General features: G+C 42.8%; 1 protein-coding gene across 1 annotated transcript in view; it reads right to left on the bottom strand.

The window, feature by feature from the left end:
• The window catches only part of LOC139650975 (inositol 1,4,5-triphosphate receptor associated 2-like), a gene marked incomplete at its 5' end in the record, with an annotated part of 32,483 nt that extends 5,001 nt beyond the window's left edge, over positions 1-27,482 (bottom strand). The window contains 25 exons of the mRNA XM_071527791.1: positions 325-423; positions 724-779; positions 1,143-1,211; positions 1,365-1,405; positions 2,148-2,292; positions 2,960-3,088; positions 4,857-4,997; positions 5,773-5,800; positions 5,926-5,980; positions 6,138-6,222; positions 7,246-7,469; positions 7,731-7,816; positions 8,172-8,218; positions 10,736-10,841; positions 12,429-12,612; positions 13,523-13,622; positions 16,857-16,912; positions 18,917-19,205; positions 20,959-21,070; positions 22,741-22,892; positions 23,877-23,978; positions 24,665-24,811; positions 26,138-26,231; positions 26,806-26,880; positions 27,439-27,482. Coding sequence (XP_071383892.1) covers positions 325-423; positions 724-779; positions 1,143-1,211; positions 1,365-1,405; positions 2,148-2,292; positions 2,960-3,088; positions 4,857-4,997; positions 5,773-5,800; positions 5,926-5,980; positions 6,138-6,222; positions 7,246-7,469; positions 7,731-7,816; positions 8,172-8,218; positions 10,736-10,841; positions 12,429-12,612; positions 13,523-13,622; positions 16,857-16,912; positions 18,917-19,205; positions 20,959-21,070; positions 22,741-22,892; positions 23,877-23,978; positions 24,665-24,811; positions 26,138-26,231; positions 26,806-26,880; positions 27,439-27,482 — 2,666 coding nt within the window. The remainder of the gene's footprint in view (positions 1-324; positions 424-723; positions 780-1,142; positions 1,212-1,364; positions 1,406-2,147; positions 2,293-2,959; positions 3,089-4,856; positions 4,998-5,772; positions 5,801-5,925; positions 5,981-6,137; positions 6,223-7,245; positions 7,470-7,730; positions 7,817-8,171; positions 8,219-10,735; positions 10,842-12,428; positions 12,613-13,522; positions 13,623-16,856; positions 16,913-18,916; positions 19,206-20,958; positions 21,071-22,740; positions 22,893-23,876; positions 23,979-24,664; positions 24,812-26,137; positions 26,232-26,805; positions 26,881-27,438) is intronic.
• Between the last annotated feature and the right edge of the window lie 6 nt (positions 27,483-27,488).

Genomic DNA, 27,488 nt, shown 5'->3' on the forward strand with positions numbered 1-27,488 from the left:
CAGGACAACAATTAACTTTTGTATTAAACTTTTAAAAATGTTGAAAAACGAGTAAATGTTTTAAAAAATCGAATCGAAATACAACATGCATTGCAAAATGATTGGGGGAAACGTAAACTTGACAGCCAGAATGGACTATAACTCTAAATGAGACCAGTATTCTCCTTCATACATCAGGTGCACACTGCACTGTGGGACAAGCAGTGATGAAGCCACTACAGACAGAAAGCTGCCACCTTCATGCACCCAGGTCCACTGTAAAGGACTTGCGCAGGACTTGAGCGGCACAGCCAGCGCGGTCTCCTCCTCCGCGGCGTCTCTTACCCCTTCATCATGAGAGAGGGCTCTTCAGTGTCAACCCAGGCCGCCGAGCTAACAAAGCGTTTTAGTGGAGGGCGCGCCGTGTTCTTCCCTGCCACATTCCTGGAAACCACCGTATCATATAGGGGCACAGCAACAACAACCCTCATGTCATGATACAGCAAGCCTCATTGGCTCGAGAGAAAAACACCCACGGCCAACGGCTTCACTCACATCAGTAACAGCGTTGATGTGTCATACAAGTAGAGCTGTATAAGCACTGCTCTCACTTTTATTTTAACCACACTCTCTCCTTCACGTGCAGACAAAATCATGTTCAACTTCACCTCACACATTATAATCCAGGTATGACCTGATTATCATGACACACACACACACACACACACACACACAAATACCTACCAGGGAGATCTCCTGGTTAGTCTCTCTGAGTCCTCTGAGCCGTCTTGCAGTTTGGGCTGTATTGGGAAATTCAAAAGTACAATTTAAGTCATGACCACTTGACTAAAAGAAGCTCCTTAGCACAACTTCAAGCATAACTGCAGCCATTTTCGACCTAAACAAAAATAATTTGGTCCACTATTATTTACATCTTGCTTGCAATGGTGCGTGACTCATACATACAGTGCTAACAGGCCCATGGATACTCCAAAAAGTGCAAAGAAAATGTCTTTTTCAACATACCAATGAAATGTCAAAAATGGCTTTCAATTTAGGTGAAAAAAAAGAAAAAGCTACAATTGGGATCGATGAGGTTTTCTCGTAGCTGCAGTGCTACAGTATGTGATAAATGAGCAAAGCGATGGCAGTGTCACCCTCACCAAGTCAAAGTGCATGTTGCCTCCACCGGAGCGGGGGATCGCTGCGATGCTAACCCGCCGGGATGACGACTGGGGGGGGGGAATCAAGAAAACAAATATATACTGAGTTAACAACTTCTGTTCATTATCTCAACTGGACATTAACACATTAAGTCACCATCAATCCAGTGTAATTGAAGGGGATGTTGAGACAAGACCACATGCAACCTAGCCACAGCAGACCTTGTAGTACTGTGATGACGGCTTCTTGCCTCGGAAGTCATCTGGAAAGAGGAACAGATTAGTCAGTTTGTATTGTATGTGGGTCGTATGTGGGTCGTATGTGTGTGTGTGTGTGTATGTACGTATATCAATGTGCATATACAGTATGTTGAGCATATACATAAATTAAATATTGGACATCATCCAGTCATGCTGATAAGATGGAGCTTACTCCCTGACCACAGCTACATGAAAACACTCTGTAATCCCTGCAATTAAATTTGTATTTCTTTACACATTTTATTTATTAATTTAATTGTTTAATATTTATTTTGTAAATTAATTATTCATTTAAAGGCCTAATGTATCCCAGAGTTTCCCTACCAATGAATAGGTGACGTGGGTTGCCCTGTCTTAAGGAGCTAACCCACCTAAAAGAATTTAATCAGTATGGGTTTCAATGAAGAATTTAATCAGTATGGGTTTCAATGGAGAATTTAATCACTATGGGTTTCAATGAAGAATTTAATCAGTATGGGTTTCAATAGAGAATTTCATTAGTATGGGTTTCAATGGAGAGTTTTAATGTCTAAATGTTGTTTCAGAGGCTTTTCAACCCTGAGACTCTGGGGAAAACGCTGAATCCTTCCAAGTTTTTGGCATGAAAATGGTGAATATCAGCACAAAATATCGCCGATTTCAGCCTACAAATATTCATATCAGCCTCAAAAAGCCCATATCTGTTGCACCCTAATATACAGTGTATGTATGTTTGTATGTGTGTCAGTGTGGAACAGCCCTCACCTCCGGTTTGTGACCCGAAGGACCTCTCGTTCTGCATGAGCGCCTCTCGCAGCTCCAGCAGCTCGGCGTGCTCCTTGGTGTACATCCTCCTCAGGTTCTCCACATGCTGGATCATCACCTCCACCGCCTTACCGATACGACTCTCCTGAGAGGCGCATGCATGAAATCTCTATTCCATCATCAGATTCACAAGACACTTTCATTTGTTTTGCAGGACCTCACATAAAGTGCAAGACGTACTACGTAATCAATCTATGTGTTTACGTTCAACATTTACTGTTTGGATTGGTGAGAGCAAGAGCGAGAGAGAGAGAGAAATAGTTAGAGATTGAGAGATCATATTGTGGCTGTTGTGAAGCCCCTTGAGACTGTAACTATACAAATAAACTTGACATGTGAAGGGATTCATTTTCTGTTATTTTTCACCTCTAAAGCCATGAAAAGTAATGATTGTACTGTCACAATATGTCACAAATGATGAGAAAATAGCAGTTTTTGTGATGTGCACAGGACACAATCTGTAGTGCAGTGGCTAGGTAATAGTGTAGGAAATTTCTATATTTGATGTGTGATAATACATGTGATTAAAAAAAGGAAGAGATAGGGATGACAACATAGTGACATAGAGAAATAGTGACAGAGTCAGATAAAAGTTAGATAGTAGGCAGAGACGTTTTGTGTTGCCTTTATACTTTAGATTTCCTATTAACAAAAATTACATCCATCAATGCCACCAAACCGTCAATTATCCACTTCTGTAATAGCAATATTTTCAGCACATATATATACATATATACACACCACACACACACCTGGTGAATGGCTCCCAGCATCTCGGAGCGGCTGGACACCCTGGTCATGGACTGGATGAGGATATCCAGGTTCTTCTGGAGCCTCTGGATGATCTCCATGGACTCGTCCTCACACAGAGGGATCAGCGCCTGGGAGAGAGAGTGTGAGAGAGTATGAGAGTGAGTGAGTGAGTGAGTGAGTGAGTGAGTGAGTGAGTGAGTGAGTGAGTGAGTGAGTGAGTGAGTGAGAGAGAGAGAGAGAGAGTAAATGTGACTTGGCCTGGAAAGGAAAAAGAATTTTAAAGATGGTTCATCACACACACTCTTGACTTACAGCTGCATACCTATTTATTACACTTTCAGTAGAACTTACATGTACTGAATTACTCTTATTCAGTCTTATGTTAGGCAGTATTGCCCATATTTTTCTCTTGTATTTAGACCGTAGGAAGGCTGCAGAATAGGATACAGCATAGCACATATCATGCTATTAATCTGGTATCCAGCCCATTTATTTGTGGCACCTAATAATAAGTCTACAACAAACTGCCAAGTACAGTTGGTAGCAGTCAGATCAACGTCAAGTGGTCTGTTTCTGTGCAGATGATTGATGCTTTAATGCAGACGGGGTCTCTTAGCCATCTTGCTCGTCTCAACCGCAGTCTAGTGAGAGAGGTGCATGCATGGCTGAAACTTGCTCAAGCATGTGAGCCAGTACAGAGCTTCAACACAAGAAGCCCAAACATGGAAGACAAGTCAAGAAAGCCACAAAAACATGCTGTGGTTGTATTTACTGTACTTGTAGTTTGACAGTACAGTACAGTTCAGTGGCATGACCATCAAACCTGAAGTCTGATCCGGCCCACATCTGAATCTATTAAGTAAGGTCAATGCAGATCAATTGACTGAAAGTGAAATTTCCCTTCATTTGATCATGTGAGAGGTGAAAAACCTTTGCCACTGCCATCAACTGCCGGCAAATCAATGCTGGATGCTGAATTACTGTGGCTGAAGTAACTCCAGTCCAAAAATTAGGGAATGACACACAACTGCAACATCATAGATTCAAATCTGACTAATGACCTATTGTCAAAGCCTCTCCTGTCTTGGCTGTCAGTCACCACTGCATACTGCTCAATAAAGACAGAAATACCATTAAAGCTTCGCTAGGCAAGAGTTTTATGTAAAAATCCACCCGTCTGATCAGGCTAAAATCATAAAGTGGGGCTGCAACAGAGAAGAGCGTCCGATCTCCCCATAACTGAGACCCTGTAGATTTGCCCTTTTTGCCTAAATGAAATTCTGGTGTCAGGTATGGATGCTTCTCTGCCCACAGGAAAACTTAAGGGTGGAATCCAAACTGTCTCCTAAACCAGTGATTCTCAACCTTTTTCATATCAAGGACCCCTAATTTAGTCCACATTAGGGCCACGGACCCCCATTTGATGAGATTTTGTCTCTCGGACCCAAATCTGATGATATCTTTTATTGCTAGATATGATTTTGTCCAGAATTCCATGACTCTCTGTATTGTAGGTAGAAAGATAACAGATAAACTATGATCAAAACAGTCATTCTTCTACATTCTCCAATTGTGTTAACTTCTTGTAAATGAAATAATGGTGAAGTCAAACAATTCATCAATTTGCTGGGGACCCCCTGGAACCCCCTCAAGGACCCCTGGTGGTCCCCGGACCCCTCGTTGAGAACCACTGCCCTAAACAGCAGCAGAGAAAGCTGAACTCACCAAAGTTTGATCTTTTCCTCTCTCGTCTCTTTGGTGTCCTTTGGTATAAAGCATCACAGACCGGATGGTAAACGTAAAATTTCTCCAATACACACACACACACCTACCTCACCTTTCACAGAACCTCCTCCACACACACACACACACACACACACACACACACACACAGACCTGCAGTAGGCCCTGGCAGCTGGACACCTCCCTGCGGACGTTCTCCTCTGCCAGGTCGCGGGACCTCTCCTCCAGCCGCAGCCTTTTCTCCAGCGTGAACATGTCGCACTTGAAGCCCAACGACAGACGCTGGAACTCCGTCTGACAGCACAGAAAGAGACACATTTTGACTCACTTTTTTTTTTTTTTGCCGATGACACATCACTGGAGACACATGAAGCAGTATATTCTGGTAACTGTACACATCAGCGTTGCACTTGTCCTCGCCTTGCTTGTCTTGTTTTGCACATTTGCTTGTTTTGCGAAAGACAGAAGTTGACATATATACCTTACACCAGATAAGTTGTGAAACTCCCCGACTTCTCCCAGTGTAGAATACAACTCTCACATTTCCATGATATTCCAGAGTATCAGATTGGTTTGCATTTTAGAAAGCGATGCATGCACTTTTACTGCGTATAGCTTCACATGCACAGTGCTAACTTACAGCACAACTGAGGCTCAGACAAATGCTAGAACCAGGGACAGATGTTTTTCATGTGAGTGTAATTAAGAGAGAGAATGAGTGTGTGTATGTGTTTTTCTGATGTGCACACACTTACTAGATACTAATAAGTATCTATAAGAGACAATAGCAGTGCATGACCAACTCAGTCAAACATTGCATACAAAATGATGAGGATTAACATCACATACAGACTGTAGAGGACAAGCTACAGAGAACCAGGCTGAAATGTGGCTTTTTGAATCCTCTCGCACTATTGCATTTAACTAGTTTAAAAGATTGTTCCGTTTACACTACAAAAAGATCTAAAAATTGGCTAAAAACTCGTCTACATACGCTAAGGGCTTAAATGACAAATGATTGCATATACACACAGATTAGCACAACTCTAAAATATACTGTTGTTCATACCTCAATCTCCTTGTCAGTCGGTGACAGGCTGCAAAGAGACAAACAACAATTAGGATTTCATGACAATAGCCTTATGGCATGTGTGCACACAGGCACAAACGTGGATTTTAACCCTAGTTGTGAGAATAAAACTATGATGATGTGCTGTGTTACCTGTTCCTGTCCTCTCTGAAGGAGTCGCTGGTGTCAGAGATCACCGAGGTCTCCGCTAGAGAAAGACAGGGAGATGATCAGCAGGTGAACCACAACCAAAAAGCACATTTTCAAACCGATAAGCGCACACCCACTCACTTCAAAAAAGGGATTATCATTTAAGAGACGTGATAAACGATAACAGTGTAAACAAATACAAATACCAGACGTACTTTCCTTCTCGGTGGCCATGCTGCTCTCGCTCAGCTCCTCCTGGGCCTTGTGCTCCTCGATGGCCTCCATGCTGCGCGACAGCTCCTGCAGCGTGCGGACAAACGTTACTCCCTCTCCCCGCTCCTTCTCATACTCCTTCTCTCCCTTCAAAGCCAATCCCTCCATTCTCTTTTTGCCCTCCTCGTCCATGTTGCCCTCTTCCCTCATTCACTCTTTCAGCAGTCTAAGCAGCTCATGCCAAGCTGCCCCTCTATCCTTGATTCTGAATGAGAGCCTGATCCTGGGTGAAGGTAAAAGTGAAAGTATGCTCTCTCTCTTTCTCTCTCTCTCTGACACTTACACTGACATGGCAGGAAAGACAGCATTTTCTTTATAGTCATGATGTCACGTTGGAGGAAAATACCAATGGCCCAATCATCACTGGCATGAAGAAATGTAATCTTTAATGACGCCCATTTCATTCTCTACACCGCTGACTTGTGATCATATCTACTCCTAGGTAAGGAAATAAAATAGCTGTTAAAAAAAAACACTGTTGAAAACTGAAATGAAAATAAAAAGAAGACAAAACTAAAATAAAACTATTTGTTAAAGTAACTAAAATAAAACATAAGTGAAATGTATTGTTTTCTTTTTGTTTATGTGCAGGGTAAAATGAAGGAATTTTGGGCAGCAAAGTTTTGGCTATTTTTACTCCAAGGTAACAGGTTTATTGTTTGTATTACACAATACCTGTTGCATGCAAAATACCTGTTCTGAACTTCTATCATTATACCTTTAAAAAATACCAAAAATACTAAAACTAGAACCAAAACTAAATAAAAACTAAACATTTGTAAAAAAAAAAAAAAAATAATAATTAAAAACTAAACTACCAAACCACATTGAAAGCTAACTAAAAGTAAACTGAAATAAAACTTGAAAATAAAAATGCATGAAAAAAACCCACCACTATAATAACTCTGATCTAATCATTAGCTTTGATTAAGCAGTGCCATAAGAACTCCAACAGCCAGTTAAATGACTGAAAATTCTTCTCATCAATAAGTGAAATTAATCATTCAACGATCAATAAAAGGAGCAGACAGGAACAAGGCAGTTTCTTACCAGTTCCCTCTTATTTTTGCCGCGGAGGGAGAGGGAGTCCTTCTTGGCTCCCGAGCCCGCCTGCCCCCCTAAAGCACTGTCCTCTGATTGGCTGGGGTCGGAGGTTGCGCTCTCCACGCCGGCCCCGGATTGGCCGGTGCGCGTGACGGTCGGTCCGGTCGCGGACTGAGGAGAGCTTCCGCCAGACAGAGTGGTCGCTCCATTACCGGTGAGCCGGTCTGTGCCTGGAAGGAGAGTCGGTGTGTGTTTGTTTTGCCAAATGTAGAGATGTAAGAAAGAGTCAACAAAATGGCATCGTCGTCTCTAGCCACATTTTTTTTTTTTAGTTGGGATTGAACAAACGCCCACACATGAATACACACAAGGATGGTGCATGCAAGTGTGTGTGTGTAAGAGTGCCCACTGTGTCTACTCCTCTCTTAAACACACACACACACACACACACACACACACACACACACACACAGAGAAGTGTTTCCTCCTACCTGCCATGCTGACCGTTACTGCTGGTGCCTCAGTTATATCCTGCACACCCTCCTCCTCTTCCACCAACACAGGCAGCAGGCTCGTGCTGGAACACACAGACACACACACACATTTACACGACTCTATACCATTTGCAAGATCTCATCTAACCCATTAACATCCCTCTAACACACACACACACACACACACACACTTTGACACAGGTCTATACCATCTGCAAAATCTCATCTAACCCATTAACTTCCCTTAAAAAAATTCACAAAATCGAAAACACAACTGCTCTTTCACATTTTTGATGCAGAGAAAACTGTTCTGTCTTGGCAGAAATCATCACAACCTGCAGGCATAGCGACTACTGACATGTAGGATACTGAAGCAGCATAGAAACCCTGTGAATTCAAAAGGTTTAGTGAGCTAACAGCCAACAGTGAATCACTCACCTGTCCTCCGCTAATGCTCTGTCTGCTGACTGGTCCTGGCTCAGGCTCTGAGATGGAGAGAAGCAAAAGGGAGGGAGGGAGAGAAGCAAAAGGGAGGGAGGGAGGGAGGGGGTGAGAAAAATACAGGTGGCCTTGTAGCGCATTCTTGTGTCCCACATTACAGGAAATGGTCAATGATTAAAAGACATGTGCACACACACTCTCATGCATGTAGAATACCTGTCCCATGGCAGTGAAATGCTGTCTAAGCTCTATGAAGTGTGGATGAGAAAGATTGGGCTGATTCCTTATATAATGTGAGGCTTCATGGAGAGCCCTGCAGCTGTGTGTGTGTGTGTGTGTGTGTGTGTGTGTGTGTGTGTGCGCTGTGGAGAAAGGTGCTCACAGAACACGTTAATACTGGCACAGTGCTAAGTAGTGGGGGCGGACTGCCTGCACACACACACACACACACACACACACACACACACAAGCTAGGTGAGGGTTCACAGCTATGCAATGGGATATTGTGTAATGAGTGTACATAATAAGCATTTTGACACCGCTCAGAGTAGGACAGAGCTACTTTACCATTTCAGTAGAAATAACACCTTACTTATCGAGACTTTCTGTACTGCAGCCTCAGGTCACCGAGTCATTTTACATCCAAAAAAACAGCATGCAGACACAGAAAACTGAAAACTATGAATTTGTATCAGAATCAGACATAATTTGAAGAGCTTCACTCCAAATTCCAATATATCTCCATTTTTAAAGTGTTCAGTACTTGATATTTAAAAACTAGGAATGATTTTGCATAAATGTTTCTCATAAATGCATACCAAGCTCTTTTCTTTCCCAGTTAATTCAGTAATAATCCACAACAATTTTCTTCTCTTAGAACAGCAAAATCATGTTCTAAGAGAAGGTGTTAATTATTTAATGGTGAATACCTCATTTTACAATGAAACTGGTTAGATATATGTTTTAAAACAGACAACAGGATTCATGCCCTAATCCAGATTTTTCTTAATGTAGGTATGGTTATTACGATTTTCTTTTTTGACTTAAACATGGAAAATAACTTATCTGTAGCTTCCATAACTGTATTTAACTCCAAATAAAGCCTAACTCATATTTACCTCTAACTCAAACCTCTAACTCATATTTAGCTATCACATACTCTAAAAAGTGTCAGCAAATCAACATCTTCAACTGAATGAATCAAAACACTGGACTGTTTCTAATATTCCTAGATGTTTAATGTAAGTATGGGAAAGTGACAATGAAAACACATTTTCCATTTACAAGTCAAACTACAAGCCAAGGTCTATTTGAATATACACAAATGATTTTGTCCATGAGAAAAAAAAAACAGCTCCTTATCCAAGAGCTGCCTTTGAATCATCAAAAAACATTGATATGTCTAAAAACTTTCATGCCCAGGCTTCGATAAGTCTAACAGAGCATTTTGTTTATGTGCTGAACACAGCCACAGTACGAGTGTCCGGCTTTCCTGTCTCTCTGAAACTATTTCTCAGTGGGGTGGCAGGCAGGAGACTGGACTAACAAGTCACTCACTCTCTCCTGGGGGCACGAAGCCAACTGTGGTCAAACAGCATCGTAACACTGGTGAAGCAACAGGAACCCTCCCACAGCCTTGGTTTACACATGAAAACACAACAAAGCATGAGGCTGAGCATAATTACCATGAAGCAACCTCACTGTATAGACCGCACATCAAAGCTACTCATTGTATACACTAATTGGTCCTGACACACAAAGGAAATACATCATTAAAGATGCAGTGTAACCAGGCCTTTCCCTGTAGGCTTTGGGACGTCCTGCTTTAGGAGCTTAGACTTGCAAAATCACTGTCATCGTTCTCATCAAAAAAAATTAAAAACACATTTCTACAGGCAGGCTTTTGTAGAATTTGTTTTAACCACTTTTGCTCATTACATTTGACTGTTTTTACCTTCTCTAACACTGCTTTTAATTGATGTTTGGCATTTTTATTATATATCGTCTTGGTTTTCACTAAGTAAAATCTGTTCAATCAAGTGTGAAGGATAATAAGCAAAGTTACTGCAAACAAAACACTTTAAAACATCACTGGAACCTTAGTAAGCCATACATATGAAGCATTCTGTACTTGCCTCCTTTGGCAACACGGCTCAGGAAGTCGATAGCCCATCTCATCACCCCCTGAGGCGTTGGCTTGCGCATTCGGAGAAACAACAGCCTCCTAATTCTCTGCTCTGATATTTTTTTCCCCTGTATTTTAGAGTCCCTGCCCCCCCGGCCAAGCCTTTCCACTCCACTCCTCCCTGCCTGGATGAGGACTCCCTCTCTCCCTCTCTCAGGCCCTCTGAAGGAGAGCCAGCCCCCGTCCTGCCCACTGTACCCCCTCCCTTCAAAACACACCTCCTCTCAGTCAGCTGAGAGAAACTCAAAGTGGGACAGAGAGAGAAAGAGAGAGAGCGAGAGAATCGAAAAAGGGGAAGGGGAAGTAGAGAGGACTAAAGAAAATAGAGGAAGTTGTATTCCCGTATGCATCAAACTACTTCCCCTCTAGTACCGACCTTCGTAAAACTCATGTCTCCTGTCGTCGAGTCGGCTTCTCCTCCTTTCTCTCCTCCTTTCTCTCCTCCTCCTGCTTCTCTGCGGTCTTCACTGGGCGGCTGGCGGCTGTCCGGAGGTGAAAGGTCAAAGGTCAAGTTGCAGACACTTATCCGTTTTTATCTCATTCTTGATTTATTTCTGCACCCTTTCTCTGTCCCTTTTTACTTTCTGCCTATCTGGCAAGATGTGGTGCAGCTGGTGGTAATGACTGTGACAGTATGAGGGAGAGGGAGAGAGAGAGAGAGAGAGGCACAGCCTTAGTCTGTCTATAGATGGACTGTGGGTATGCAAAGTATGGCTGCAGAGATACTAATTAGCTTGTGCAGTGTATGCACACACACACACACCCCTCCCACAGCTAAAACACCCATTTGACTGGCAAATCTGTCCTGCAGCTGAACAGAATTATGACCTAAACTGTGACTACTGTAGCTGTTGAGAAGATTTATCAACTTCAAATCTGACATGGATAGTTTATACTGCTAGGAAAATTATTCAAGATATTGGGTGAGACTGTGTGGGGGGAGTCAGTAGGGTGGCTGTCGCTCATCGTCAAGACTCATCTCTTGATGTCCTGGCTATCCCGAGTTCTCTTGGAGAGAACAAACTTCTCAAGAACATGAGAACAGAGAACGCATCTTAACAGTCTCTGTGCTATAGACCACTGGTTCTCAACCTTTATCATATCCACGGACCCCCAATTGATGAGATTGTGTCTCTCGGACCCAAATCTGAGAATATTTGTATTGTTAGATATGATTTTGTCCAGAATTCCAAGACTGTCTGTATTGTTATGATCAAAATAGTCATTCTTCTACATTCTCTAATTGTGTTAACTTCTTGTAAATTAAATAATACTGAAGTTTAACAATTCAACAATTTGCAGGGGACCCCCTGGAACCCGCTCAAGGACCCTTGGTGGTCCCTGGACCCCACGTTGAGAAACACTGCTATAGACTATAGCGCTATTTGGACATGATGCATCTTGGTGATTCCCATTTATTCTCATCAGCCAAGTCACCATCCAGTGCTTCCTCAGTTCTCATGTATACCTCTGTGATCTTTATCTGGATTTTTTTTGTTTTGGAATCGTACTTTGGCCGTTAGATATTATGTGCCTATTCAAACACATCATGGAGAACACAAGAAAACACAAAAACACATATTGACAAAGCCCCTATGCCTGTAACCTCCTGTGCTTTCCACACTGTGAGCCATCAAGCGCCTCTGCTTTCTGCACTGTGACTCCTCGACAGTATGTCTGTAACCTTTAGCATTCTCCATTTTTATCTTGATGCAACCCTCTTTTCTTGCAACCCTCTTTTGTTTCTCTGCAGTGACATTCTCTGCTCCCCCCCCCGCTGTCTAAATAAAGAGAAGATATACACAGTGCGGTTGGAGGTAAGGTAGGTTCAGATGCATCAAACGCAGCCCAGTTGTCTACAGTAGATACATAAAACAGATCAGCCTCCTGGATTTACAACAATCACTCCTATTGGCTGTTCCCACAAACCAACGTAGACCAAGCATCCCTGGTCCAAAACAAGATGACTGAAACAGAAATGGTGCGTTCATGGTGCGTCTGGTATGTTGACCTGCTTTCTGTGCCTGGTCATTTGATACAGCATTTATCACTCAATTTTCTCCACTCACCTCCCGCTCTGGCTAACGGTCTCATCTGGGGCGGGTGAGGCGCTGTTGGGTGGAACCATCTCGGGCGCTCTGGGAGGGGCGTTGTCCGGTGTGTTGTCCGGTGTGACGGTTCGGTCTAGTTCGGGTGAGTTGGTCAGGTTGTGGACTGAACCATCAGGGAGAGGCTGTGTGGACTTCGCTGCATCTGGAGGGACAAGACAAGCGAGATGATGAGGAAAACCAAGCCGTTTCACATCAGGCCTATGCAGGTTTTACTAGAAATTAAAAAAGGAAAATTCCACCCTCGGATACTTTTACACTGTTATATGTCATCAATCTGTGATGTTCAATGCATTCCTGTGATCAAATGTCATAATTTACCTTTCAATTGTGCCCACTCCTTCCCACAACCTGCCTCGTCTAATTTTACTTCAGTTAGTTATTTCCTACATTTCCCAGAATGCCTTTTGACAACCCTCAGAGAATGGGCGTGAACTTGTTGCATTCAGCTGTAGGTTGCATGTGACCAGAGCAAAGTTAGCTTGATATTTGATATTCTGATGGATATTCTGTGGTTTTTCCACCGTCAATAACTTGTAAAGCAAAGCACATTATGGAAAATATTTGGGATTACTGGAAGACAAAGACCAATTTCCAACCACTTTTTTTGCAATATATGAGAAAAAATCTTTTCTTATAGTTAATATGGGTAATGAGCTATTGAAATTTGTATGTTTATACATGAGAAAAACATTTTCTCAAATAACCAGTGGTTGTAAATTGTTTTTCCTCTTCCTGTAATGAACAAAGTTATAATTGACTCTTATATGATTAAACATGATACTGCAAAGCGGAAATGCAGCTGTGAATTACAAAAAAAAAAAAATGCTATAGCGCCAAAAATCTGAATTTGATTTAAATGGTTTTGATAGAGCAGATAACTTGTCCGCCTCCTCTAAATAGCAAACATACTGAGTGAGTCAGGAAATGAGTCACTGTTTGGCTGAGCTGTCCATACATAAAGCAAACTAGCTGAGAGTAGAGAGAGTGAGAGAGAGCGAGAGAGAGAATTAAATAGAGAGAGGGGGAGAGAGGGAGGGAGGTGGAGGTCTTACCGCTGTTCTCTGAGTGGGATGGATCAGAGAGAGCATCCGTCTCTTGGTGTCCAATGCTGACAGCTTGTGAGTGGGCGTTCAATGCCACCTTTGCCTCTTCCTGAAACAAACACACACACACACAGCGATAAATATTCACAAAGAAAAAGGGGGAAGAGATCAAATAAGCAACACACACACACCATGTACCAACAGCAGGCCCACAACCAATCTCACTGTAATATCCATTAAGACTTCACATAGGAATTTGACGAGACATAACAGCTGACAGAGAGCACAAAACATCGGTAAGGGATTGCTGACACATCTCCAGTTATTGGAATTTTTTAAGAATTCAAAAGCAAACATCATTAATTTCATACTGACATCCATTTACTTTTAAAAACACAAAAAATTAGCGTCTGAATGGGTTCCTTAAGTACTAGGGTCATATAATTTGCAGAACCCATCAAGGACTGTGTGAACCTAAAGTAGGAAAAAAGGAAAAATACATAAACTACAATGTTTTTAATGGAACGAGAGTCTGATTGATATTTATGCCAAAATATCTGAGATGTCTAAAGCTGTGGTGTTGTCTTTTAGCCTGCTGGGTAAAAGACACATACTCTTTCCAGACCTTAGTTTCGTGACAGGATTTGAGGATTTTGTGTGTTTTTCAGTAGATTGTGACACCTGACAGTGGCTGGGCAATAACTGCCAACTAGTTCATATCATTGCCAACTGCCAACTAGTTCATATCATTCAATAGCTGAAACCTATTCTGCATAACATCATACATAAAATGTGTCACCATATGTATATCGGAATGGACACTTCCCCAAATTTTTGTGCAATTCCTAAAAACTTTTTAACTGGATTTCCAGACCTGCATCGGGACACCGTGTTAAAAATAGCTTAAAGATTGAAGAATTTACATACAATTTCAATTTTTCTTTGAATGCAGGCTGGTGTTCCCTTCTTTTGCCCCCTACAGTAAGTCTGACTCCCTGTTCATCACTGTCGCTCTATATAAGGGAGAAGACTGCTGCTTCTGTGACCAGAGGCTATGAATAATGATAGGAGCAAATATGTGAAGAGCTATTTGGTAGGCAAATAGTCAAATGGCAGTGAGGGAAAGAAAGACAGACAGAGGGAGGGAGAGAGGGGGAGAGGGGGACAGAGGGGAGGGGGAGAGGGAGAGGGGGAGGGAGAGAGAGAGAGAGAGAGAGAGAGAGCGAGAGAGAGAGAGAGCGAGAGAGAGAGAGAGGGCAATAAAGTAAAATAAGTCACAAGTTACAGAGAGTCAGAGAGGAGGCTGGAGGTTGAATATATAATGAGCTGCAAAAGTATTTGGACAGAAAGACACTTTATCATCATCATACTCATATTTTGTGGCATCAATTCATGTTAAGAGGGATGAAATGAGACAGATGGTTGAAATTCCCCTTCAAGTTGACAATCTGCACTTTAACCTCTTCATCATCAGGTCATTTCACCATCAAATAAAAAAGGCAACGAGATTGTGAAGCCAAACAAGAGTGCTACTGTCCAGAAAAAAAAAAGAGAGAGAGTGAGGAAGGAAAAGAAAGGGACGATGCTCTGAGCTGGACTGGCGTGTGTCCTGTTTTGCAGTATGTGTGTGTGTGTGTGTGTGTGTGTGGGGGGGGGGGGGGCGTGGCCCGGGGGGAGCAGAGGACTTCCTGGTTCCTGACACCATAACCACTTCCTGCTTCCTTCCCACCGCAGCACAGGAAGTGTGCGGCTAATATTCCCAAAACCGCAACAATCTGCACGTGACTGAACATTTTTTTTTTTTTTTTAAACCTTTGTTCATCTAGGGAAAGTAAACTGAGAACACGTCTCTTTGCCAGCACCGCCCCGATTCACAACAACAGTTACACACATTCACACCTGGCAGCTGCCCAGTGTAAGCACAGTCTTCTACTGTCAGTCTTCTACTGTGAGCAGCTGGGGGTCAAGTGCCTTGCTCAAGAGCAACTCAACAGCAGTTGTTGAGGGTGGAAGAGTGTTATTCACTTTCACAGCCTTGTTTTTAGCTCTCCAGCCATGTGTTTCTGAGTGTATCTAGGGTTTTGACAGGTTTAATTTACTTTTCTCAAACCCTAGAAGATCATGCAATCCTTCAAATTAAATTAAAACATGAAAATCCCTAAACTTGGAGTGATGACGTTTTGACATGACAACAGCAATTTCTTTTGAAAGCTAGTGTTTCTCAAGGAAATACAAAACCGGTAGTTAAATTTGGTGTTCGGGAAATGGAAGCTGATCCTAGATCTGTGCTTACAGGAACCAGGAAGCTGCAACCGGTTTATAAATAGTTGTTTTCATCATTTCATCTTATTGGAGTCACTGCAGTTACCCACAAGCACAAGGCTCTCGCCGCAAGGTCAAAAACAGCTTTATTCTCTAAAACTGATGCTCACATGTTAGCCATCACAAATTAAAATTGGGCATATGGTTTCCAGAGAGGTTAAAGATGCATGTTTGAATTAATTTTTCCCCTGAAAGCATGGCTTACAGTGGATATTTGTTTGGGTAAGTTGTATAACATGTGTTCCTAGGCTTCTATTATTCATCTTTCAGCTGAGCAACCAAGCTGCACAAGTTATCCAGCTTCAATTAGCTACATTGATCTGGGAAAGAGATTTATGAACTTCAAGATGCAATAATTATGCCTTCAACTGAGTTCAAATACAAAACAATGACTTAATTCTGAAATGCTACTGTATATCTGTATATCTACTATTTGGGTAAAAAAAGTTTCCTATAGTTCACTAGTCAATATTTTAAACATACCAATTACTTAACAATACTCCATTATTACTGCCTTTTAAGTTATATATTTAATCTTATTTCTGCTTTATAAGAAACGACAGAGTAAAATGTGACAGCAAAGACGGAGAGAGAAGAGATGAAACACAACAAAGGTCACATCCAGGTTTAAACCCAAAATGTGAACATAGACCTCATCCCTCCATCATAAAAACTGTACTTTTATGTGAGAAATCATTTAGTAATCGAAGATGCAAGATAATTCTTTCACTTTGGCCTGAATCGCTTCTACCAGTGAAAAGAGGCTGGATATCTTCCTTAAAGCGTGACTCTTGGAACAAACACTGGTTAATTCTCTGTGGTAGCGGTTTACCATCACATCGGAAGTTTTCTGGTCCTTTCACAAAGACAAACACACAACTCTCTCAAGACTCTCAGGCCGAATCAAATCGATGCCCTTCATCTGTCTCAAAATAAATCAACAAAAAAACTGAACTGATCATGACCTGGGATCAGCAGGATGAGAACAAAAAGGATGTTTATTTTTGAGAGCGCAATTTACCTGTGAAGGTTGACAGTTCACCACCTCTGGCTGTGAATCAACGTAGGCTGTGGAATCTGTGTGAGAGACAGAGAGAAAAAAAACAAAGAGAAAGAAGAAATGACAGATTGAGAAATGAACCAGGAAAAAAAAAAAACACGAAAGGAGGAAAGAGTAGACAAAGAAAAACAAAGCAAAACAAAGAAGCTGTTCATTAAAAATCAGAACCATGTCAGATTCCTTCGAGGGTTAATGGCCTTTACAAAAAAGCAACCCCACCTTTTACCATATAAGACCAGACTGTCTATTATGCAAGGCATTGAGTTGAGAGAGAGAGAGAGAGGGGGAGTGGGGGGTTAAAATACCATGCATGGCTAAGGTGGCATTAATGACCACATTTGCTCTCTCTCTCTCTTTTTCTGCCTGTGTCTCTTGGCCTGCCAGCCACTCATGCAGGCAGAGGAATGGGGGATTACTGAGCTCCCTTCTTGAGTTGAGACCGGTCTCACACCTGGCCATAGAAGGACCTGGAGGAAGAGAGGCTTTCGCACACTGTGAGGACACACACACACACACACACACTCACTCACACACACACCGACAACCTTTAGAAGCCCAGGGCCACAGCAACCATAGAAGGCAGGGGTCTACGTCCAAGGGCCCCAGTGTGTGTGTGTGTGTATGTGTGTGTGTACTGTGCTGTGCTGGTACTTCAAGGGTGGCTGAGTGCCCTGCGACTTCATGGATTACAGGGGGATAATCCACTCTCTCTCTCTCTCTCTCAACACACAAATCAACATTCAAAGACAATAACTGAGTGAGAGCGCCCTCGTTCACCTATAGTTGTAGGTTAGGGTGTAAAGTCTCCGCCAAATGTTACAATGAATCTAGTTAGTTTGACACTAAAAGCTGTGCCTTTGTTAAGCGTCACCATGGAGACATAAGGTACATCTGAATTAGTAGGGGATAAAGGGAGCACTAACCAAAATATTGTCACAGACTGAGACATTTTCATCTTCTGCGGCCAATAGTGTTCCTGCCAAAATCTATTTCTCAGGCCCCAAGTTAATATTAGCTACATGATAGCAAGAGACAAATAATCACCAATAATCAACAAATAGATACATTATCTAGTACCAAGCATGAAGATTTATTTGTAGTTTCTTTTCCATACCCACTTCAACCACAGACATACATCTGTGTATACAACTAGATGTAACTAATAAAGGGCTAGTAGTTATACGGCTAATGCCATTCCTCCTATCACTAATAGGATGAAATAACTTTCATTTTATTGTTAACTAGCTCAAATTGTAGTTTGGGTCCTCCAGCAAGTTTTCTAATCTTTCAAATTGCACCATGCCACTAAAACTATTTTACAGAGCCTTTACGCCTAGTAGGGGGCAGGTGTGAGTTTTAAGTTGTAACTTGTCCATGTTTGAACTATTGCAGTTGGTGTAACTGTTAATATTTTAGTTATAATGTACAGTTAAACTCTCTTTAACTTAAGATACTGATGCAACCGCCTGCTGGACTGTAATCAGTAGTTACATTCTCAAGTGCAACTGTATTATTCCCACAATATTGCTTTTCCCTCTGCACATTCTTCAGACAGGGTTATCCTTAGTCTCAGGCTAAGAGGACACAGGAAATATTAGCCCACATTCATATTGCATCAGGTTAGCCTAACACTTCTATTATTCAACTTACTCCACTAGTGCTAACCCTGTTCAAGAGTTCAAGAAATCCCAACAGACATAATTACTTATCTAAAATATAGAAACACTTTCCCCCAATTTCCCCTTTCTCTAATATCTATTTTCTCCATTTTATACATACTTATAAACACTTACTGTTTCTCCTATTTTATGTACCGTGGAAAAATCATAATGCCACTTTAGGAACTAAGGCCATGGCGGGTTTTATTTTCACCAAGTTAAAGTACACTTAAGAACAAAAATAAGGTAAAAATGACCAGTTGGTGGATGTAGTGTTTAAGTTCTTGCTGGGATGGAAACATTGATGGGTTAGTGTGTCAGAGACCTTGTAGTGTCTGTCCACCTTGAGACGTCCCCACTCACCTTGGCCCTCTCCCACTGCGCTCTCCCCAGGCTGCGCCTCCACAAAGTGGGCAGAGAGAGGAGTGGACGTCGCCCTCGCTTCCCTCTCTCCTCCTGTATCCACCACCGTCCACCTCTCCTCCCCTTCCTCCTCCTCCTCCTCCTCTCCTCTGTCCGTCAGTCTGCCCGTCGCCTCCTTGTGCCTGCTGTCCGTCCGCCCGTCCTGCGCTCTGCAGTTCCTCTCCGCTATCTCGTTCTTCAGGAAGTCTTGGAGGGCAAACTCCTCGTCCCAGTCCAGGTCTTCTCCAGGCTGAAACACAGAGGAGGAGAAAGGGGTTTCAGAAAAATCACCACAGAACTGAGACGGGCAGAATTCCCCAGAAGCTTTCTTGCAAAATACCTACATACTGGAAAAACATTTAAGTACTAATCTGTGACATTGTCATATAAATAAATGTTTGTCATTCAACCTATAGCCAGTACATGAAAGATTTTCCATTTGCTGTTTTAAAACACTCGATGTCTGGTAGGTCTTATTTGAAAAAATCCACCAACTGGCTTGTGGGGGAGGCTATAGTGACTAACTGAAAACTTTGAACAAGCCCATCCCCTGCTTTGTTTGAGCTGCCATAAAAGAAGCTGCTCATATATACACAAATGTTTCCAGGTGGTGGCGGTAGCTTGTGCCCAGAAGTTTGCCTGTTCGAATCGTGAATCGGCTGGAAAATCTATACAGAAAGAGGGAAGCGAATGAGAAATGCTTTCTTCTCTAACAATTAACACTCCCACTGCCTCCAGTAGAGCTGCAGAAGACTGGTGGCTGTACTGGGCAGCTACCCAGGTGTGAATGTGTGTGAATGTGTGTGTGTGTGTGTGACTGTACGAGTGTGAAGCGTAGCGATGCTGAGAAAAAGCCTGTTCAGTGAATCGCTCCCCTGCGCTGCATTATTCGTGAGGGACAACATGTTTCCTGTATGCAAATTACTCAAATTACTCTTTGACTCAGCAGCAAGCACATTATGTTTAGCAGCAAGAAACAATGGTGCCGTGATGGATGTGTTGAAGTGTGAGTCAGTGCATTCTGTGTAAGTAGCAGTGCGTAGGTGTGTGGTGCTTGTTTCTGATTGTGTCTGTGTGTGTGTGTGTGTGTGTGTGGTGGGGGGGGGTACACATGTCCACTTCAGCCGCCAACTCGCACTCAATTTTCTCTTTTAGCAAATACTCCATCTGTCTGAATATGTGCTCCGTCATTCCTAACCAAGTCTTTTTCCACGTTAACTAATATATTCTCATGATCACTGTAGCATGCGTTTGCAATGCACATTTCTGACACGGTACACTTTGTAATACAGAAACCACTGTTGCTGTTTCATAACAAAATATCAGTTTTGAGAATGATTGCTTTCCGGAAATTAGTCACTTCCACAAAACTTTAAATGATTAGATCTTCAAAAATTTTACTAATTTGTAAGCCAAGATCTTAAAGTAGATAAAGGTATTCCAAAACCAATTTTACTTTATGGCAGCGAATATTTAAAAAAAAACAAAAACAAAAAAATGTATAGGTGACACTTTTTCACCCCCCAAAAGTTGGATATCTCAAGATACAATGGGCAACTCATGTAAGGTTGCAACATACAGGCTTGGGTATTAATATTAATGGAATACTTACTTAAAATAGTAACAGTATTTTGTTACATTACCGAAACAATTAATGTATTCTGATTACAGATACTTGTTAATAATTAGAAGATTCTGGGAATACTTTTAAAGTTAAAGCAAGTAGCAGCAGGTTTTTTACGTCTTTATAAAATGTGGCACAGAAAGAAATGTGCGTTTGTATGCAAACCTGACATATATTTCCTACACTTTGTAACTGTTCACTTTTTCTTATCTGAAAGTAAAAGAAAGTAATCATAATTGCGTTACCGATTAGAATTTTGATGAAGTAACTGTTTCAATACATTTTTTAAAGTAACCTACACAACCCTGACATTATTGAGGCTTAGACCCTTCATCTAACCCTCTCTCCATCCCTCCTTCTATCCCTCCATCTCTCTGACCTCTTGCCCCAGGTCGGGGGTCTGGCAGGAGGCCTCTCTGCTGTCCTGAGGAGTCTTTAGCTGCTCCAGCTCATCACACATCTGCCGCTTCTGGTTCTCCTGCTCCTGCACCCTGTACGCAATGACACAGAAACACGTGAATAAAAAAAAAGCTGAAGTACTATTGGGTTTCAATCAGGAGAAACACAAATGCTAGTGCACACACACACACAGACACACATTGATGCAAATGATCAAAGTAGAAATCTGTTTAGTGCTAAATCAACCAAGAGAAACAGAAAGGGAACATTCACACACACACACACACACACAGCTCCCAGAAGACAACATAGCGGACATACTGTACCCAATCCGCAGGCCCATGCAGTGTCCCATTCTGTTGCCCAGGGTGACCAGCGCCAGTTCTCCCACTCGCCCAGTAACTATATCTTCTCTCCTTAGTCCCAGATTCAGTCCCAGCCCTACACACACATACACTGCTCCTCAAATCTGTCCTACAGCAAAACCCTAATCCTAGCACTGTTTTCTAGTCCAGTCCTACTCTTGAAAGCCCGTTCTAGCCTCCAGTCCAGAGCAGGAGGTTAGAGCTATTGAGTCCTGTTTGGATTTTTTTCTCCCAAATTATATTAGGTCCCTGAGTGCAGCCTGGTGCCTGAGCAGACCGAGTCCTAGCAGTAGTTCCTAGTACTGAAGAAGAGTAAACCCCAGCTGGGCAGCCTGACCAGCTCTCCCTGTCTGTTCTGGTCTGATACTGTACCACACTGCTATATATCTGGAGAGGATGGCCGTCTCCTCACACTCACACACACACACGCACACACACACACGCACTCATGCAAACACATCCACACAGATTAAAGTCCAGAATTGGCCTGGACTCAAAGGCAGTGAGGCGGGACCTTTGAGGTCAGTGAGGTCAGGGTGATTGACAGGTCTTTCCCCCACTCAGTCCAACTGACCAGCCGGCTGAGACTGGGCACTGGAGACCAGGACACAAACCCCAGAGAGATACTTGGGCGCCGGCTGGGGGTTTAGTTTTATTTAAGAAGATTGGAGTTTTAGTTAAACAAACATTTCTCGGAGGCAGAGCTGCTCTCGAGTTAAACCTCAAGGGGCGGAGGCAAAGTTTCCAGTTTTTTCCAAAGTTTTTTTTCAGAGTGCAAGTTAGAAACTTTGGTCAAAATACAAGTAAAAAATAGAAATGGCAATGCTTTTATTTTTTTCATAACTATGGCATTCATGATCTTGGAAGTTCAGCATGCTAGCGAACTAGCTTCTAGTGTGGCTAGTTTGAATTTGGAAGGTCAGCTAGGCTAACTAGCTAATCTAGATAATTAAGTACGGCTAGAGTAGCAAGAGTGCTAGGTGTCAAAATATTAGCTTCCTCCTCTCTTACCTCTTGCCTTTTTTCACTGGGCTTCAGTCTAACATTACTTAGCTAGAAAAACTGTGGTTCTTTGGCTCCACCCATCGAGGTTTAACGCAACCAATGAGATTATTTCTGCCTCCAGAACAGCTCTGCCACAAAAAATGTTTGTATAACTTAAACTCCAATCTGCTTCATTTAACTTGCTAGCCAGTACAATAGGATTAATTGCAATGCTATTCTCCAGCCTGTTTTCTCACAGCTGTTTCCTCAGCTCTCCTACCACAACTGCCCAAACACAACAACACTCACTCCAGTGTTCAGCAGCTCATGCTTTGTCACACATTTCTGAATGAAACACATGCACATACACAGCCATGCACAGGCAGCGCCGACGTGAACAAAGACCTGCTCACCTGACTGAAAGGTGCAGGATCTCAGTGCGGGACCTCCTCATGTTGCTGGCCATCTTGATCAGCTCCTTCTCCAGTGAGTCCGTGTACTGGGCCAGTTGATCCAGGCCGAGGCCCCAGTCGGCCCTCCTCGCGTCCAGCTCAGCCTGCACCGTCTGCGGGGAGACAAGGCCGGGAGGTCAGCCTCTCCCTCGGGGAAAAGGACTCAGGCCGCCGCGCAGCCTGAATAGTTAGGAGTCGTTTTCGCCCCTAAGAATACCTGACACCGAAAATGATATAAAATCTTTCCGGTTCCGCCAGCTGATACATTGACAAACTGTCAAAAAGGAGAATTAACAGAAATGAGACACCAGTAGAAGAGTGTGCCTGGTACCGGTATAGCTCCGCTCCACTAATGATCTGTGTCTCATTTGGTATGTTTACTGCTGTATGTGGCAGTACGTGGCTAATGAATGCAGAGTGGCAACAATGCAGGAGGAGGGGAGGGAGAGAGAGAGAGAGAGAGAGAGAGAGAGAGAGAGAGAGAGAGAGAGAGAGAGAGAGAGAGAGAGAGAGGAGAGAGAGAGAGAGAGAGAGAGAGAGAGAGAGACAGAGAGAGAGAGTTGCGTTCACGGTACAACACACTGACTAAACAGCACTGCTTGGATGGGGCCTGTCGAGTTATATAATAGACTAAGTGAGAGATCTCTGGAGAGGAGAGAGAGAGCGAGGGTGGGAGGGAGAGAGAGTTGGAGGGAGGGAGAGAGAGAGAGAGAGAGAGAGAGAGAGAGAGAGAGAGAGAGAGAGAGAGAGAGAGAGAAGAGAGAGAGAGAGAGAGAGAGAGAGAAATACAGAGAGTAGATGGACAGTGATAGAGAAAGGGCGAGGGCGAGAAAGATAGAGATCACCTTACATAATTGCATGATTCATATAAAAAGAAAAGCACTGAGATGACCCCTCTCAGCCTTAACCAAAACCACATGAACACACACACACACACACAGAGGAATGCACACACACACACACACACTAGTACTGTAGTACACTGTGATTCTGCAACTTATCTTAAACTAAAGTCGTTCGTAGGTTGGCACTGAACATAAAAATACTCTGTGTGTGTGTGTGTGTGTGTGTGTGTGTGTGTGGTGTGTGTAACTGACCTGAAGGCTGGTATCAGCGCTGCCGCCTTGCTGCCTGTTGTCGTCTAGCAAGCCTTTGAATGCAGACAAGACTGAGACGGTTTCTTCTCTGAAATCCCTTCTCTGAAAACCAAGGAGAGAGAAGCGCATTGTGAGAGAGACACACTCTGTTAAGCTGGAAAAATGAACAAGAATAGAAAATATGTCCAAAAAATAAACCAAAACATCAAACACGAGGCATAATCACTTTGGGGAGGATTGCAACACACAAAAAGACAAGGTTCACATGCAGTCCATTCACAAAACAAATGTAATCCTGTTTCAAGTGATCTGAGCCTAAGCAGTGTCAACCTGAGTAACTGAACCTGCCCCAATCTGACTGAAACCTCAAAATGACTGCGACTCGCTCTTTGTGCATATACACAGTTAGTCCAATCCAGCAGTCTGACTATGTTTCAGTTGGAAGGGAAAGATCTTCCACTTGCAGCCTGCATGTAAACAGTCACGTAATACATTATACTGCCCTTCAATAGGAAAAACACAATGAAAGCCGCTTTTTAAAGTCTTAACCAAATGCTGTTACAAATGGCACTGCAGCCGATGCCAGACTGCAGTTCTGTTTGACATAATCGCACATCAGTGACGTTTTGATATAACATATTCATTTGCAAACAGAATAGAAAAAACATTAAAAGATTTTAGACAAGGCAACAATGCCACTTTATAGTCGCTCATTGCTTGAGTGTGACTTGAGTGGAAGACACCAACTCAAGTCCACACACACACACACACACACACAGTTTGAGTACCAGTTTGTTGAGGAGGCTCTTGAACTCCAGAGCCATGTGTTCGGGGCTGGGTCCCTGCATCAGGAGCAGCACCTCCCTGTCCAGGGTCTCGTCCAGCGGGGAGGCGAAGTTCATTGTGGAGGACAAATTAGCAACTCCATGGAGCGGCTGAAGAAGACCACAGCACATTTATATTTGATGGGACGACTCACTGGATAAAAGAGGCAGGGTTATGTTTTCGCCTCATTCTGTCTGTCTGTTAGCAAGGTGTCCCAAAAAGTTATCAAAGGATTTTAACGAAACTTTGTGAAAAAGTTGGTCATGGGGCAAAGAAGAAGAGATCAACTTTTCACACTGATTGGCCAAAGGGGGCATGGCCGTGGCCGTGGCTCCTCACCAACAGGCACATAACCGAACAGATTGACGTAACACCATCAAACTTTATGTGCCGATCAGCAGACAGAAGAAGCAGCAAACCCTCCATTATTGGCCCAATCAACCCCCCCCAAACAACAAGGGGGCACTGGAGAGCACATTTCTGGTTTAGACATAACCACCCTGCCAATTTTTCCAAAATTTGGTCCAGTGGTAGAAGGGCAGCCCTAATGGAAACTGAACAGATGTAGAGCTGATTGGCCTCATGGTGTTGCGATAACCAGCTAAAATTATCTAAAAGCCCAGCAGCTAGAGATGGAACAGGCAGATCTCATGTCCCATTTCAGGTCCAGTCACGAAGATTTGTGCATCTCCTAATGTGAAATGAGTTGGAAATGTGGTATGGAAGAAATTAATAACTTTTGGTGAAAATCCAACATGTGGAACTGGCATATCTTGACAATAGCATAGCGCTGGCAGAGGATATGTGCTCTACTAAGTGCCATCTAGTTTCAAGCCAATTTCACCGTTTGTGACACTGTCGAACCCTGGAGAGAGATTCTCTTCTCTCCCCTCCACAGGGAGGTTATCCTCTTTGGTGAGTGAATTTTTAATGAACTGATGACCGCGGTTTGACAAAAAACATGTGGAGGGAGTGCTGTAAATCGAGGTTACATAACATATCGCGGCTAATACTGGCTGTGTCTTGTGAAGTGGTGTTGGGTGTGAGTGTGGTGTGCTGCCAATGCCTCAATGTAGCATCTATTCACTGGTTCATATGCACAATAGTTTGGGTGTGACAATGAAGACGAGAGAAAGAGATGCAGCAACCATGGAGACTGGCTCAGACGAGAGTAGAAAAATGAATAAACTGAAAGGGCAGAGGAAGAGAGACTGGAAAGTGAGAGTACACAGAGAAGTGAGAGTAGATGACAGGAGGGAAAAGTACATGAGAGAGAGAATGAGAGTGAAAGACACGGGGAGCAAGCTAGTGAGAGAAAGAGTGGAGAGAGAGAGAGAGAGAGAGAGAGAGAGAGAGAGAGAGAGAGAGAGAGAGAGAGAGAGAGAGAGAGAGAGAGAGAGAGAGAGAGAGAAGAGAGAGAGAAGAGGAGTGCTGACCTCCAGTGGTGACTGTGCCAGAGCCAGTTCTGTCTGTAGCGATCCTGAGCCGGTCTGGTTCAACCTGTAGGCCGCCGACAGGGACAGACTCGCCCTGTGGGAGACATGAGGATGGAGGGGGGGGGAGTGATGGAGAGGTTATAGAAAAAAAAGAGGAGGGGGAAGAAACAGGGATAGGAGATGGAGAAAGAGGTGGCAGTAAGTAAATGGGAAAGGAAAGGGGGAGATGGAGAGGGACAGAGGAGAGAAAAAAAAAGAAGGATGGGGAAGGTTAGTATTGTATTTTCTACTGTGTAATACAATCAAAGTTGGTGCTTTCTAAGGGGGGATGAGATTCAATGATATAAAAGGCATCAATTAGAATAGGTGGGCTAACAGACACCAACAGGGACGGAGTCTTAATTAATTACACCAATTAATTTACAAATTCCTATATGTTATTCCTGTGGTCTAGGACAGTCAAATCGAATTTGACTCAACTTGAATATGAATAAATCTTTCCCAAACCCAAAGATAGAAAAACTAGGACTCACGCTTATGATGTTATAAATGATAAAGTTTAGGGTTTAAATGGAGTGGTTTCCAAAAAAAAATTATAAAAAAAAAGTATAAATTAAAGAAAATTAAAAACTACCCTGTGCATCTAGTTTAGTACTGGGTTTACTTACCCAGCCATGTCTGGATGCATCATCTGAATCTGGTTCTCCAGCTTGGTCTTGTCAGCTCTGAGCAGCTGGAATAAAACAACAGCAGAACATACCATGACACAATCCATCCCATCAGGCGTTTAGGATCCAGATTCACACACACGGATTAAGCCTAGACTTTTCATTTTGGTGCTGAGGCCGTCTATGGATTCATTTGTTTCCCTGTGTCTGAGAAGCTTGCTTTCTTTGGGTCTTTAATTTACCATGCAGGTCAATTAAGTACACATTGTTGTTTACAACAAACTGAACGAGTACTGCCTAGAGGCCAGTACAAGAGCAATATGTATTGCTCTTGTACTGGCCTCTAGGCAGCCAGCAGGTGATTTCTTTCCCACAGTCAGGCTTCACACTCGCACAACCAAAAAAACGATGACGACACACACACGTTGCTCGTTGTCCCACCTCACTGGACGTATTAGGAAGAAACATTAGAATCTTCCAAAATGAGATATCCACCATTAAAAAAAAACCCCCAATAAACTGGCACCTACCATAAATAAAGGAAAGCATATTATGGGCTATTATTAAAGTAATGAGTCATTTTAATATGTTTGCTTACAAAATAACTCTGCTTTTGAGTCTAGAATAATCTGTGCTGTATATTTGCAAATGGTTATATAGAGTTTTTGCTGGTCTTTGGTCAG

Source organism: Centroberyx affinis, unplaced genomic scaffold (assembly GCF_046629955.1).
Source record: "Centroberyx affinis isolate AG114_WGS23_722 - 3 ecotype Tasmania unplaced genomic scaffold, CSIRO-AGI_Caff_v1 ptg001576l_1, whole genome shotgun sequence".
Classification (NCBI taxonomy): Eukaryota; Metazoa; Chordata; class Actinopteri; order Beryciformes; family Berycidae; genus Centroberyx; species Centroberyx affinis.